This window comes from Fukomys damarensis, unplaced genomic scaffold (genome assembly GCF_012274545.1).
Source record: "Fukomys damarensis isolate Sample0158 unplaced genomic scaffold, DMR_v1.0_HiC HiC_scaffold_38, whole genome shotgun sequence".
NCBI lineage: Eukaryota > Metazoa > Chordata > Mammalia > Rodentia > Bathyergidae > Fukomys > Fukomys damarensis.
The window spans coordinates 38,775,968-38,792,259 of record NW_022900950.1 but is presented as its reverse complement, the minus strand read 5'-3'; the positions used below and the strand labels follow the sequence as shown (position 1 = coordinate 38,792,259).

At 31.5% G+C, this 16,292-nt stretch overlaps 1 protein-coding gene and 1 long non-coding RNA gene across 6 annotated transcripts in view; one reads left to right on the top strand and one right to left on the bottom strand.

Annotated features, from left to right (window-relative positions):
• The window catches only part of Nbea (neurobeachin), a 680,165-nt gene that overhangs the window by 486,961 nt on the left and 176,912 nt on the right, over window positions 1–16,292 (bottom strand). For 2 of the 3 annotated variants that reach the window (XM_010623923.1, XM_010623924.1), the window contains 4 exons: window positions 14,613–14,793; window positions 10,173–10,303; window positions 8,259–8,366; window positions 1,391–1,559 (listed from right to left, as the gene is read on the bottom strand). In XM_010623923.1, coding sequence (XP_010622225.1) covers window positions 1,391–1,559; window positions 8,259–8,366; window positions 10,173–10,303; window positions 14,613–14,793 — 589 coding nt within the window. Of the gene's footprint in view, window positions 1–1,390; window positions 1,560–8,258; window positions 8,367–10,172; window positions 10,304–12,196; window positions 12,267–14,612; window positions 14,794–16,292 lie in introns of those variants that run through there. The other variant, XM_010623926.3, reaches the window with a different exon arrangement.
• Window positions 1–16,292, top strand: part of LOC117284600 — a 192,835-nt gene that overhangs the window by 82,613 nt on the left and 93,930 nt on the right. The window lies entirely within an intron of this gene.

Genomic DNA, 16,292 nt, shown 5'->3' with positions numbered 1-16,292 from the left:
ATATTACTCATTTTATACATACATATATATATATATATATATATATAAATACAATAAAAATGAAGAAAAATTTAAGATGGTCAAGTCTTGCTGTTTTAAATGGTAAAAGTCGTAAACTAGAATGGGAGGATGATACTTAATTTGCAGAATAAAATTAAAAGCAAAAGTACACTAAATAATAGAATCTCATATTTATTAATGAAAATATGAAATGTAAAAGCAAAACATTATAGCTAAAATATAATCCTTATCTGCAAAACAGCAATGAGAGGCAAATGAAATGGGATATGCTTATGGAAAATAAGATGCAGATGTGACCACTAATTTCTACTCACTTATTAAAATATTCATGTAATTCATACATCATATACATTTATATTTAGGACAGACACTTTCAACTATAAATTAACCAGTGGCACATGAAACAATTATTGAGTTATTAAGGTAATATTGCAAACAATGAAGAAACAACCTGGAAATTAAAACTTGGAAGGAAACAAATTATTGAGGGTATCCTGTGATATGAGCTGCCAGAAAATGTGTTTATAGTTTTCAAGAAGAAAGGGCAAAACTGATGCTTCATGCACTCCTGCAATATAATCAAGTTTTGCAAGTGAGAAAAACAACATGATTCAAGATGGTTCATTGTTGTATGTTTGTTACTTCTACACAACACTTTTATTTATAGTTGAGGTCACTTGATATAACTGTCATACAATTTGTATAAACTTTGAAATGTATGCTTGCAAACTGAAAGACTAGCTACTTAATTATGTAAAGCAAAGTGAGAGAGAAAAGGAGAGAGAAGAAAAGAAAGTGGAAGGTAAGCAGGAAAGGAGAGAGGGAGGAAGGGAAGATAAAAGGAGCAAGAAGTAAGAAAGGGAGAAAGGGAGGAAGGGAGGAAGGGAGAAAGGAAAGTAGGTTAGTTATGTGGGGCCTTAGCCATAAAGATTTATAATTTTTGTTTATTCTTATTCTTCAGCAATTATATAAGAATCTGCTTTTATAAGGATTAAAAATGTATTTAAAAGTATGAATTATTAGTATAAGTATTAAATGTATTACTTTTATAGTGATACAACTAAGTGATCTGTATTAATAGAAACAGTAAAATAGAAGTTTAAATGATAAAATGAGAATACAGTATCATAGAAACATCATTTGTACTAATTCATAATATTCATATTATTATTCATAAGTCTTTAATTAAGGAGTATCAAATTACCCTTTATATACTATTTATAGCTATATGACATATTAGAGTAAGTACAGTTTAAATATGGATGTAAAAGTCAGAAAAAAAGATAAATAAATAACTAACGTAACTAAAAACTTTAAGTAACTAAAAAATATTAAGTAAAACTTTAAGTAACTAAAAAATATTAAGTACCTGTACTTGTTGGAGAATTTATTTCTTGTCTGATGTTTCTACCTGCTTGGCTTCCAGTTCTCGCTGTCTCTCTCTGGGGTTCTAATATGTCACGATACTTAGAAACCATCAGAACAGAAATGAAGTAAACCACAGCCAGAGCTAAGAACTGTGCTTGTTTGCTATCATCCTGTGTAAAATGAAAAGGCAGTTTGGAACTTAAAATTTTTAAAGTGTAAGTTCTAAAAGTTTCAGAAATTATTCCTGCATCCATTTCTTTATAGATCCAGAATATGACATTCGAAAATTCAAATCTATTAAATAGATAATATATTGTCATTTACTAAATATCATGCAAGCATAAACACCAAACTCTGAAGTTGTACTGTTATAAGCTATAAACTAAAATGTAATTCCAAATATTATTAACATGCTATATTGTTGCTAAATATGCTACAAAATGTTACATTATCCTTTGATTTCTTTACTATTTTTATCAACTATTTACAATATGGTATGTGTGTTTATATAATATGCAAATGGAATAAAGTTTAAAAGAATAATTTAATATCTTATATTTTTTAAATCAAGAATTTTTACTACTGTAACTGAATAAATGAATAAGATTACATTATAGTTGGAATACACATAAAATTCAACATAGTAATTATTCAAACAAGAGACTAAGCACAAAATGAGGAAGTTGTAAATGGGAAAAAATAAAACATGAATTAAATATAAACTCAATATGAGTTAGAGTATAAATTAGGAACATAAGGAAAGACTAATTAAATGTTTGATTTTATTAACAGATGAGAAAATAATGATACAATTATTCTGCAATGAAAAAATTATCTCTAAGATATAAGCAATATTTGAGGCTCATTCAAAAGTGATGAAAAGATAGAATTTTTCTAAAGGAGAACAGCAAAGTGCTGAGAAGACTGAAAAATGTGATGTGTTGGGAAAAGCAGATAATAATTTTTAAAAGTAGATTGAGTCTGCAGAAAACATAATTTTATAATAGGTTTGCTTTCCAAAAATAAAGTGTGCCACTTGTATCCTTAAGAGCTCTACTCAAAAAGCCTAGCTAACCATCTTTTAAGGAAATAATAAGACTGTTAATTTATATAACATCTAATACCACCATAACTGAGGAATACAATGTACATATTTATGAAGTCCTGCCTATAAATTAAGTCAAAGTGGTATTTCCAAATTAAAACTGTAGGTTATTTGTGATCCTCAAGTAAATAGGCAGAAATGATACAAAAAAGCAAAACAAATAAGCATTAAATGCTAATAATTCATTAGAATTAACAATAATAAATAATTATTAATACTAATTAATTATATAATTAATTCATCATTAATGGGTAATTTATATTTACATTTAACTACAACGCAACAAAATTCTGAATTTACACTATTTGCATTTGTCAGAAAACAAAGTGCACAGGATATATTTACATTTGGAATTATGAAATAATTAGGACAGCTAATGAAGAAAATGACCAAAATATATTAAATTTTGTCTGAAATATTATGGATTCAGTATTTTATATAGTACAAGCAAAAGCTTTTCTAGACAGAATTCCTTAAGAAGTGTTTAAAATGTGTATTCCTTGCATAATAATCCTGTTGTGATAAACAGAGAGGAGACAAAATCAAAAGGAGTTTTTACAAAAAATGAAGTGCGATCAGACTAGCAAAGATACCATCCAAGAATTAATTCAGACATAGCTCAACCTGTGATAACATTCCACAGTTTTTATATTTCCACCATTGGAAACACAGTACCAAACATAAATCATTCAATCAATTATGGGTACAGTGAATAAATGAATGTCCACTGCAAAGCTGCAGCTGTAAATATAAGACACTGAACTACAGTAGTAGCCAAGCTAAAAGTTCCCCTATATAGCATGAAATGAGTTGCATTATCTTTGTAAATCTAGGTCTTCATTCCATTTGTACTGTTTATTCATAGTTCAGTCTTTGAAAATGAAGTATGAAATACACAGAAGCTAAATATCTGGAGAATAACTAAATTTTTATACTAATTGATTTGTTTACGTATTAAAAAGATATGAACTCTATTCCCCCAATGTGCTTTAAAAATCCATGTCTTCACTATTCAACCTCAATAAATAAATGAGTAAGCCCTGAAATTCTCTTAAAATGTTAATGCATCAACTTGGATGGCTGGAAACTTTTCAATTCAAAATTTTGAAGATTAAAAATTAGTTTATCTCATTGTAGATACAGGTGATCTAAGAGAATAGGTTCCATGGTAAAAGGAAAAGCACAATAAATTTATTTTCAATTTTAGCTTATGAGGAACACTGAAAACGTTTTTCTTTTAAGCCTTATTTTTTCTTACACATAGCAAATTTTGCCACATGATTAATTTACCTAGAAATAATTCATAGGTGTTTAAATCAGCAATATCTTTGTCATAGAAAATATATCCAAGCAATGAGAGGAATTTATTCCTTGACATTTTATCCATTTTTTCCTGCCATACATCTAGTATGGCAGTACCAACCAAACTCAGAAATCTTTAAAAACAATAATAATTCTTAACCTCTAAATTTAAATGTTTGTATGAATACATGTAGCTTTACTAGGAAAACTAGATACTTGCAAAGTAAAGCAGCTGAGAAAGATTCAATGGCAAAAAGTATTAAAATTGTGCATCCTATGATTACAGTCTACAGTTATTTGATATATGAAGATAAGTATACTATAGGTATATGCACATGTATATATACTTCTTAATTTTTGCAACTCAAATGTATTAGTAATAAGGCAACTTTTAGGTCTTCAGGTTCAAAAATTTCAAAAATAAAGTAGAATTCTCTGTATAAAATCTCCAATTCACTCTAAAATATGATCAAGTATAAAAGTTTGTAATGTCAGAAATTATTTAGATATGAAAAGGTATTTGTTGTCTATGAAAAAATGGTAATAAAAAGATAACACTTTTCTAGAAATATTGGGTTGATATTCTGAGTCTACCTTATACCAGTGGTGATCATACATACTGTATAGGAGTTTAAAAGAGGCAAAGCAGTCCAATAGGACTGTGAGTGAAGCCTCACCCCTTGTCCAACAAATAACCTGTCATATAGCTGGCAAGATCCGAGTAGTGTGGTAGTCAAATCACACAGGATAGATTTCGGTTATACAGGTCCTTTGCCTCATCTTCCCACCCCCACCCCCCAAAAAGACACTTCAGCCTGGTAGTATTTTTCCAGAGGCAAGTGACCAGAGGGCTGTTTCTTCCCCCTACTCACTTGTTCATTCTAATACTGTGAGAGGATAAACAACCAACCAACACCTATGTTGACAGTCTTCAATACTGGGTCACTACCTGGACCCTGTATTTTATCCCAAGCAAACTGGGATATTTATCTAGCACAAAGAGCTAACACTGGTCCAGTTTGAGTCAGGCTCATGTAAACCTACACTCAGCTCTCATTGCCCTGCTCCAATCCTAGACTCACCAATCTTTAACATCTAACACCAGTAGGAGGTGACCAGGGTTTACATGGGACGTTCCAGGAATTCTGAGCACAGTAGTCTCTAACTTGCATTGAGTCAGTGCCCGAGACACAATCCCTGCTTAACACAATAGGCCAGGTCCTCTTCCTGGTTAAGCAGCAAGGGTTAATAGTTGCTTATTCTGCCTGTTATTCCAGACACCCATTAGATACGCTGCACCCTCATTGGGCTTTTAGAAATTTTGAGCACAGTAGTCCTGGACAGATTTGTTTCTCCTGTGAGCATCCATAGAAATGAGAGTTAGGTCTGAGAGCCCACAGAAGACTCCACATATCGGACGCCTGGAAAATACATTAGGTAACTATCATCAATCTGCAACCAGAAGGAATATACAACAGGAGCCTCGGAAACAAGGTCCCACATCTTCCTTGGTTTGGTTATCCAGCTTGAACAGCTGCCACAAGAGGGATGACAGAGAGAGACCCTTGAACTGAGTAACCTCAACATAAACTCAAACATCATGAAGAGGGGCAATGGGGAATGTAACTTGTAAGATTAAAGACTACTAACCTAGGAAGGAAACACTCCTCTGGAAATATATGACTTTCTCTCTCTCTGTCTCTCTTTTTTTTTTTCTTCTCCATTATTGGTACATTTTTTTATTTTTCACTTTTTTTCTGGTGGAGTTTGGAGTTTTACCACCCATTTTCTTGCCTCTCCTTTTGATATTACTTTGGTTTATTTGTTTGAATTTTTACTATCCCTTTCTCTCCTTTTATCTCACTTTCTTTCATTGAGCTTGTTTCCTTAGTATTTTTTCTTATTTTCTTTTCCTCTAGTCTAATCTTTATTCCCTATTATTTATCCTTCTCCTAGGTGATCATCTCTGTTACTCTTACTATTACACTAATTTCCTTTTACTCTTCACAGGACCTCCTACATCAGTCCTACCACATTCTTCACATCTATCACTGTCTTATTTATCATAGTTTATTTCTTTTGTTCTTTTTTCTTCATACTATTACACCCTCACCACCTATTTTTATGAATCTATAGGTAGTCAACTGTATTTTACTGTGGATGAATACTGCTTTATGGTGAAAGGGGATAAAATACACTATGGAAAGAATATTTACTGTATATAATTTTTGTCTTAGATCTTGTCATATAACTATAAATTCTATACCTAAGGTTAAAGATGACATAGTATTAGTGATTGCACTTTGTCATTTTCCAGTTCATGTTTGATACTATACTTATTACTGATTGTACTAAGCTAGCCAAGGTGACACTGCTGTTGTGATCCTCCTTGTATGCCAATGCACAGATTGTCTGGGGATCTTAACCTTCTCTTAACTCTCAACTGGAAGCTGAAAGGTAATGTAGGTGCAGTGCTTGATATGTATTGTCAACTCAAGAACACAAGTCATGTTTATAATGGAAGGTATGCTCTGGCAAACTTAATGCAAATTCCTTTTTTTCAGGAAAAAAGACAGGCACCATTGCTGGCTTATAGAACCTATGTACAAAACATTCATGAATCTAAAATGACCACTGTATTTTAACAGTCTGATTTAAATTTTCTAACAATTTAAACAGAAAGTCACCCATAACATAAGAACTTTCTAGGTTTTGTCTGTTAGTTCTGACTCTGCTTTGAGAAGATTAAGATGTTCTGTGCTATACAATTCATGCATTTAAAAATATTCTTTTTACAATATGTGTTTTTACAACTCCATTTCTAAATGGTTATTAAAAATGGTATCTTTTTCTAGATCTTAGAGATGATAAGATTCTTAATCATAATTTTAATACTACAGCATATTCTATATCCTTTTAAAAAATATCATTGTTATTTACTAATTACAGAAGTAACAGGTATATTATAGAAAATATAAAGATACAAATAAGTGTAAAAGTATAAAGGAGAAAATAAAATCGATTTACTTGAAATAATTATTGTTAGAATTTGCATATTTTTTTCTCTTTTTAAAAATATAAGTAAGCACAGATATGTAGTATTTCTATTAATACAAATGTGTCTGAACATACTGTTTCTTTCCCTTAAAATATATCAATACCATTTTTCTGCATCATTAAATTTTCCGCAGAAATATCTTAGTAGCTGTTTCATTTCCAGCTAACTGATTATGCCAAGATCCATTAAGCTAAAAAATAATACTGAGTATTTATGTTGTTGCTACTTTCCTGTAGATATCCCTGGTGAAAACATTAAGTTAAATGACTTCCCAGTCCAATGACTGGGTCAAAATACACCAACATTTGCAAGAGTTTTAATACAAACTGATAAAGAGCTATATATAAATTTATCCTGAATCATACTTACATACAAGTGATTATGTAACAGCATATTTCACTGTGCCCTTACAATATTAGGTATTAATATTTTAAATATTTTATTATTGCTGAAAGATATGTAGCCTTTTTAAATTTGTATTCTGTTCTCTATTGATAATAATCATGTTTGTTGCTTTGTATTTCACATTTTATATCCATTGCTTATTTTTCTGTCTTTATGTTTTCTGATCACTAATTTTTCCAGAGATTTATAAGAATGTACATATGAGTGACAATTTTTCTCTTGTATAGTTCTACCATGTAGTATTGTTATTCCATATTACTTAAATATAGCTTAACCCCAATTCTAAAGTATAAAACACCATCAAATTCATTGTTAAATATAAATTTCAGGCATAAATTTTCTTACACATTTATTGATTCATTAAAAAATAGAATCCACAGTGGCTAATTTAGACAATTATAATAAAATTCTATCAATTTTGAATCTGCTATAATGACCTGCAGTTTTTCTACAGTCCACAGAAAGGCCACTTTTAGCTTTACTTACTTTGAGTAAGTGACCATGTGATTGGTGGGTTCCATAAAATCTTCGCTTATTTTTTCCCTTAAACATTATTAAGCTACATTTCGAATTCAAATTTTCATAGATAATACATATTTTTTACAGGCAGATTCTTCTTTAAAAAGTAATCTACACACCAAAAAATCACCACCAATACCTAATGACCTAGTCCTTTCATCCATAATATAGTAACACTGAATAATAATAAAGCTTTCAGTACCTACATATGGAGCAAGAAATAATAAAAGGTGATATAATATAAAGTAAATTATACTTTTTCAGGGCTACCCCTACTCCATTAGGATTTCATTTCATTTTTTAAAAAGTAACATCAAAAAACTTCCAGAGAAACTTAAGGCTCAATGATTTTAAAATCAGAATTAACCAACAAATTCAGGGAGTTTAGTTTCAACATACAGATTAATTATAAAATTTAAATTATTTTATACAAATAACAGTGTAAGTTCTTCTCAGAGAAACCAAATAGACTTAACTTACCACATCTCGAAAGACAACAGCACGCAGGCGATTGATATCAACATCCTGAAGAAGTCTATCAGGATCCTTAATAGGAGAAAGGTTACCTGGAACATTTTCCAAGGGAGTCTTAAAAACAAAACAGAATTGTGAATAAAACAAAAATGAATTTTAAATAAATAACAATTCCCAGAAAATTATGTAATTCCTATGTATAAATGATATGTGCTTTTCGTTGCTGTGACAAAAAAAATGCTAACTTCTACTTCTCTATATGTGTCACTCATGACATTTCATTTCTAAATCAAAATGGTTGATTCCTTTGTAGCACAAAGTAGCAAAAAGAGTGTGGTATTTGAAGTTTGATAATTATTTTGTTTTCACTACAATGAAAAACTTACTAACTCTGTGATCTTACATGATATTTTAACTTATGTAAAACTCCGCTAAACCATCTAAATAGGCTAATCATATTTATTCCACAAAGATTTAACGAATGCATTATTTAGAGTACAGATGGAAAACTTAGAAATACTTAAATATACTATTTTATATTTTATAATGATTACCCTAATTTGACCATTATAAAGATATGATAGGACAAGCTTGGATTATGGCTACTTTATTTCTACAGTACACAAATGAGGTTTCATAAAGTTTTGTGACTCATACAACTCCATGAAGATTAGTAGCAGGGAACTTTTGTTTGTTTGTTTTGTACCATACAAAAAGACTGTGTTTTTTTCTCATTAAAAAAATGCCACATAAACATGAGGAGGAAAGAAAAAATAAATAAAAAGAAAAAAGCAAACAAACAAACAACCTTGTTACTCAAGTCTATCTATTTCCTGCCCTGAAATGTGATTTGTTACCAACTCCGATCTAGTATTTCTATCCAGCACTTACCCATTTTTCACTGACAAACTTCTTGCCAAAAAGACCTGAGACACTAACTACTTTAAATCACTACAAATTTCCTTTCATGGGCTTTTCGGTCCATATTTCACCCACACAGCCAATAACTGACTCAAAAATCTCAAAAGGTTTCCTATTATCTATTTAAAAAAAGTATATACACCTTTGAGATCTAAGCTTCCCAAAATATCTATTTATTTATTTATTTCCTAAGTTTATACTGAGTGTATATACTCCAGTGCTCTAAAGAGTTACAAAGATGTAGAACACATGGACATTGCTTCTAGTAACTAATACGTCTACTTAAAGTCTATACAAATAAAATGAGGTAGATTGCTGACACATTAATATTTAATTTGCCAAGCAATAGAGAGAAAGTCCTGGGAGTCTTGTGAGTAGTAAAATGATATATAGTCAAACTATCTTGTGATTGTTTCCTTGACTATAATGAAAAAAAAAGGTAGCAACACTGCAAACAACCAATAGCTATGATAAATATTAGGCTCATCTGTTTGAAAACTGCAGAAGACATAGAACACATAAAATCAATTAAATTTCTATTTCATTTACTGAGCAAAATATTACACTATCTATATGAAACATCTACGTACAAGTATAGTGAGTGATAAGAGAAAAAACTGGGCTTTATGGAAATACCAGAGCAACCTGTCCTAGACTGCTGTGGCAATGAGGAAGTCAAAATACATCTCCCGAAGATAATTGAATTTAAGCTAAAACAAAGAGTTGAACAGATTTTATCTGAGTAAAAGATTAGGATAAACATTTAGGTAAAAGTCTTAAGAAGTTAAAAACAAAATGGTATTCTTTTCATAAACTAGAAAAAGTCTATAATAAAGACAGGTAATTACAGGTAAGTAATCTTGGTAACATAATCATGAAGCAGAGAAGCCAGCACCAAAGCCTAGAGTTGTCTGATTATACATGCTATGTAGCTTTGTTCTCATAAACTGAAATATTTTTTCCAGTTAAATCAGATTAACATAGAATATGGCTAATTACCTTTGATGCTGTTGAGGCAGTCATGCTTTGGGGAACTTCCTGAGGTTTACTGCTTCCATGGGAAGATTTGTTTCCCCTGTCTCTCTGTCTCTGTCGACATTCTAAACAGTTTCTCACAGCTACACAACAAACTATTTAAATAATCAAAAGCATATTAAACATAAGTTGTTGACTTTGATGCACTGAAAAATTTGTTAGTGTATTTATTTTCCTATTTCCTTTCCTTCATCCATTACTATTTTCTTAAAGTCAATAAATATTTTTAAAATCATGAAAGACAATAATGAAAGTATATAAAATATATACTATAGAGCTAAAAATAAAAGTAAAATACTCATATACTATTAGCCAGCTAAGGAAAAAGACAATTAACAGGAACTCTGCAGTCCACAATACATCTTTCCTTATTCTACTTCCCTCCATCTTTCCCAATTCTGAATCCTATAGGTTCATAAAAATTATGACAATTTAAAATTCATATTTGATTTAAAAATTTTAATAACAGGGTATCTGCTCTTAATTTCACTATCTTGTTGAGTATCACTTCATAATTTCCCATTTTAAGCACATTAAAGTTTCACAAGTCCCAATATCTACCTTTCTTCATGGCAGGTGAATCTACAGCTATTGTCAGTCAGCATTCAATATGTTCACTTATTTTACAAAATTAGTAAAGTATTGTAACCAATTACACAAATTTTTGAATCATAACAGCTGAGTTAGAATCCTGAATTTGCAACTTATGAGTTATGTAATGTTAGGTGTGCTTTAGTTTTCTCATAAGTAAGTTGAGGATGAACATAACTTTTCCATTAGAGGGCTACTATGATGATTAACTAAATTAATATATGCACAGTGCTTAAAACAGTAAATATCACAAAAGAAGTGATAAATATTTGCTTTATTATTCACTTATAAGAATTTCTTGTGGATGATACAACAATTAAATCTGTTAGGTACTTTTAAGATAAAATTAAAATTAGTAGTAAAGTCTTATATTTAGAAATAAAAACTCAATTAATGTTGATTAGGAGATACTCAGATTATTTTAAAAATATTTAAATTTTTTTTACAAGTTCAACCTATTAAATGCCAATGGAAACGTTTATAATGGCTTCTAGGAAATTAACTTACACCTCTTGGTTTCCAGAGATATCCCAAAGTGGTCAATCTCTACCTTAGAATGAATATGAAATAATTCAACCTGTCTATCTTTTAAAAAGACAAAATAAGGTTTCAATCTAATGTTTTTCCCCTTCTTGTTACTTCCTTGAATAAAAAACTTCCCTGTAACTACCAATGGGTAATTTTTCATTGTGCTTTTTCAAAATTACTAGTAAAAAGCATGCATATCAGGGACTTCCTATCTCCTGCCTTGCTTTCTTCTGTACTACTGATGTTCTAAGGCAGGTATAAAAATAATAAGCTTTTTGCTTGCTTGAAGATCTAAGTAGATTAAATAAATTTTCCCTCTAAGAAAGGTAAAAAGAGAGAAGAACAATTCTTGACTGGAGGGCTCATCCAGATTTGCTGAGTTCTAAATGTTAATTTTCTTTGTAACACAAAAGGTAAACAACATAAGTATAGCAATGTTTACTGAAGACATATGTTCATTTTGTGAAACAATGAGATTGAAATACACAATTTCATCCTTCTAGAATAATGTATATAACTATATTTTTTGTTATCTGTCATGTTTGTAGACTGAGAACACTAATGTTAATATTAGTTTATCAAAATAAGAATCATAGGGCTGAGGATTTAGCTCAGTGGTTCTACCACCTGCCTCGCAAGCACAAGGTCCTGAGTTTGATTCCCAATGACAAAAAAAAAAGACTCATAAATGAACTTGAATTAAAATCATTTCATTAAAAATGTTATACTTTTATTGATTTTAAAATAATGTGAAATATATGTTATTAGCTTAAAGCTATCGCTATATCCCCAAAAGCCTTACTTCTATTCTAGGTTTAAAACCAAGCTTACTTCCTCATTCGATTCTCTGGCTCAAATTCTGCCCCTACCTTCTAGTCAGGTCTCTGCTTCAGACCCTCAACATATGCTGTACCAGTGCTAATAAATCTTTGTGCCTTCATCAGCCATCTCTGAGTCTTAAATCTAATCTAACACTTTGGTTAGCCAAAACAAAACCCCCAAGGCCTTTGTGAAGTCACAGATCCACTCTTGCCACTGCTGTCCTTTCACACAACTCCAGCCATCCTCTGTGATCCAGGCAGCCATTTCTTTGCATTTGAGTGAATCTCTAGGTCTTCTCCAGAGGATTTTAGAGTTTTCTTCCATCTCTCTGTCTGTCCTGAAATCCTAATAGTAAGTCTTGTTCCTCCCTGGCCTGGGCAACTGTCCCCTTAGCCTGGCCCCTCAGGAGGCAGAACACTACCTCCTGTGGCTACCACTACCATGAGATTACTTGGAGGCACTAGAACACTTGTCTCTGATTTTCTTTTCCATTTGTCTAGAGACTTTACCCACTCCACTATGGACAATTTCAATTTAGCCCTCCAACCACCCCAAAATTCATCTTTGTTCTGTCTCCTTGTTATGGCTTGTGTCTAGATGTACCCACAAAGCCTCACGCAGTCAAGGTGGGGTTTTATGATGATTTTAAAGTGATTTATGATGCAATGCTAGGATTAAGGGTGCCCTACCTCAGGTGTGAGTGCTACATGCCCTAAAGAGGGCTGCTGTAATCACTTGCTGCTTGCTGCCTTTTGCTGTCCTCTGCCTACCATGAACTATTTCTCCTCTATGATGCCCCTCTGCCATGTCAACCTGTCTTGGAATCATCAGATTATGGACTAAAGTATCTAGGAACCATGAGTCAAAATAAACCTCTCCTCCTTTAACTTCGGGTGTTGGATATTTTATCTCAGAGATGAGAAAAGTAACCAAGATAATCTGTAAAAAACTAAAAACTATCTGGCAGAGAAGACATCGAACAAACAAAAATTATTTAACATGGTTTAACAGAAAATAATCAATAACCTAAACATAGAATCTTTGACTAAATTTTCTAGAAATACCCACCCAATTATTGGTTTCCTAATTCTTTACACCTCCCTCTTATATAAAGCTTTCTTTACATTTACTAACACTTCACAGTTCCTTCAAGGAAAACACTTCTCAATGCAACCAAACCATTATGATGAACCTCCAAAACTATCAATTTCATCATGTCAATTATGACATCTCATCTGAGATAAATAAAACATTCACTCAACCCCTCCATTTCTCTAGACCACCCACAATCTCAATCTCTTTCCTAAGGTTAATCACTCAAAACCCTCTAAGGTCTTCTCATAAGACATTACCAACATTGAACCCTCCAATCTATATTCAATCTATAACAGAGGCCTCCTTGAACATAAGCATATGACCTGGAAAAGTGAGGCAAGCTCTTTAATACCTGGCATCTATACTGTACTTTACAACTTCTTCTCACTACATCTCAAGATTTGCCTTTTCCAATTAGGTATCTTTTCTCCTTTGTTGCCAGCAATCCTGTCTCTGCCTGCCCACATATACCTTAGCTTATTTATCTCCCTATATCAATGTAGACACCAACACCAATCCTTCCCTGTCCTCAAAACTGATTACAATTGCCAAAAAAGGGCACTTACTTCAATTCTCCTAATAACACACCCTCAGAAATAGCCACCAGGTTGAGAAAAGTGACCAGTTCTCTCAGTTTCTAGCAAAGCTTATCAACAGACACAAAACCTAAGCAAGATCCAGGACAGTGGGACCATTCCTGTTTAGCACCATGAGGCATTTCATCTGAGCAATGCCAGGTGGACAACAGAACAAACAAGCCCCACATAATCATAAAGGATGTCCAACAGAAAGTAGTCAAAAAAATGTGAAGATCCACCCATTTCCAATCTTCCCTTCCCTGTTGCCAACAATGACCAATTTATATTTATTTTATTCTTAATTTTTAAATTTTTTTTTTTTTTTTACTATTTCTCTATACAAAAGGCTGAAATATTAGTTTAAAGCTCCCTATCCCCACCACCAGCAGCCTAACTTCAATTCTAGATTTAAAGCCAGCTAACTTCCTCTTTCCACTCATTCTATTTCCTGGCCTAAGCCCCACCCTAGGCACAAAAGCTGCTGCCCTGTTTACTTTAGAACCTTGGACCTGCTACTGCACTCAGTGGTAATAAGTCTTTCTGCCTGCTTAGGTTTGCCTCCAGGTTTTAAATCTAACGTAACATATGTGATGGTATTTCAAGTCATAAATGATAAAAAGCTGTAAATGCCATTAATCTCTAATGTGAATTTAATTCTGAAAAATTAGAAGATAACTAGGTTGCATATTAATCTGAAACTTATACCAATCAATACTTATGTACTATAGAGCTGCATAAAAGTAATCTCTAATAGTTATGTAAAATATACTGCTACTCTTAACAGACTTACCTAGTCTTAGGCACTGTCTCATTAAACCTCCAGAAGACATGTTTTTTTCAGCTTCAATCTCACTAAAATTTAGAGAGCTGGCAAACACAAGTACATCAACCATGGCCATCAGGCGACCAAGGAACGTAACTGCTGTCTCTGCTGACATGCCTTGCGTCACTTCAATATTTTCCAATTCCGTCTTTAACAAAGTAGAAGAGTTAAGCTTTGTTTAAAATTAGGAAATATAAGTGATATAATAGGTATTACAAGGACACAGAGTTTAATACATGTAATAAAATAAATGAAAAACTAATTCTGATTATCAAAAATTTAGTTTATCTATCAATTATTTTTGACTAAAAAGACCATTATAGAATAAATATTGGTTTTAAATGTCATTAGTTGTAAAAAAAAATAAACCTTACATTTTAACTTAAGATCATTCTACAAAGATAGTTAGAGGTAACTACACATGTATGTAAATTGGCTTGATTTTCTTACTTAAAAAATTTATAAAACTGACATTTCTTTCCTAATATCCTTATTCTAATTTGTAAAAGGCTATGCTTTTCTTTTCCTATATATGTGTAATGATGAATACAAATGATAAATGGTGATTTGATTTCACGACATCAAGATGAGATGGCTGTCAAATTGGAATTATAATTTCTTATCCATTTTAGAATAAACTGAAACCACTAGGTATACTTCATATGCACAATAAAATTCTTGGGTAAAAATGATCAAGAGCATCATTAATTCCTCTAGATACTTAATTTGTGACTTATGAAACACTAGCAATAAGAAGAATCAGTAGTATTTTAGATTAGAAGCTATATTTACACTACAATATTGTCTGTGATAAAATCTAATTTCATGCCTTCACAGGGAATGCTCCAAAGTATTCTGCCTCTTAAAATGCAGAGCTTTGGAGTTTTATAAGCAATGGCAACATTTCTTATTTTATTTTCCATTGTGTACTATAAAAATTTTTAATGATTTGAGTTCCTTATGATTAGGTTTCATTTTCTCAATGTTTTACTACCAAAGACCTCTGTATAATAAATATGGTGGTCTGCCACCCCTAACAAAACAAATTACAAAATTCTTTATAAATAAAAATTGTATTATAAATTTTATAAACACTACTGCTTAAAATGGCCACAATATCCATAATGATTAATTTTACTTTTTAACCAAAATGATAAATTCAACTAGAATGTAAGCATGGGTAATAGGTTTGTTTTAATTGAATGTTCTGTTTTGACATTATTTATACACATCATTTTACCTAAACTTCTTCCTGTCTGGAAGGAGCAGGAAAATTAATATGAAAATGTCAAGGGAACACAGCGATTGCGAGGTATCCTAAAAAAAATTCTTAATAGGAGATGGGCCATTTCTTCTAAACTAATAGGTACTTACTACATAACTAAATCTCATTTAAAATAAGGTATGAAATGTTACAACCTTTCTTCAGATCATTTACCAACAAAATAGGATTAAAACTATTCTCTCCAAACTAAGCTTAGAAATAGTTGTTCTGTTTGTAGTTTTAAATTGTAGATTACATTATTCCAATGCAATATCCACAGCCTAAAATTAATTTATTTCTTAAATTTTTAAACACAAATTCTTTACATAGTAACACTTCATGGATATATAACATTTCAAATACAGTTTTGACATGTAGCACAG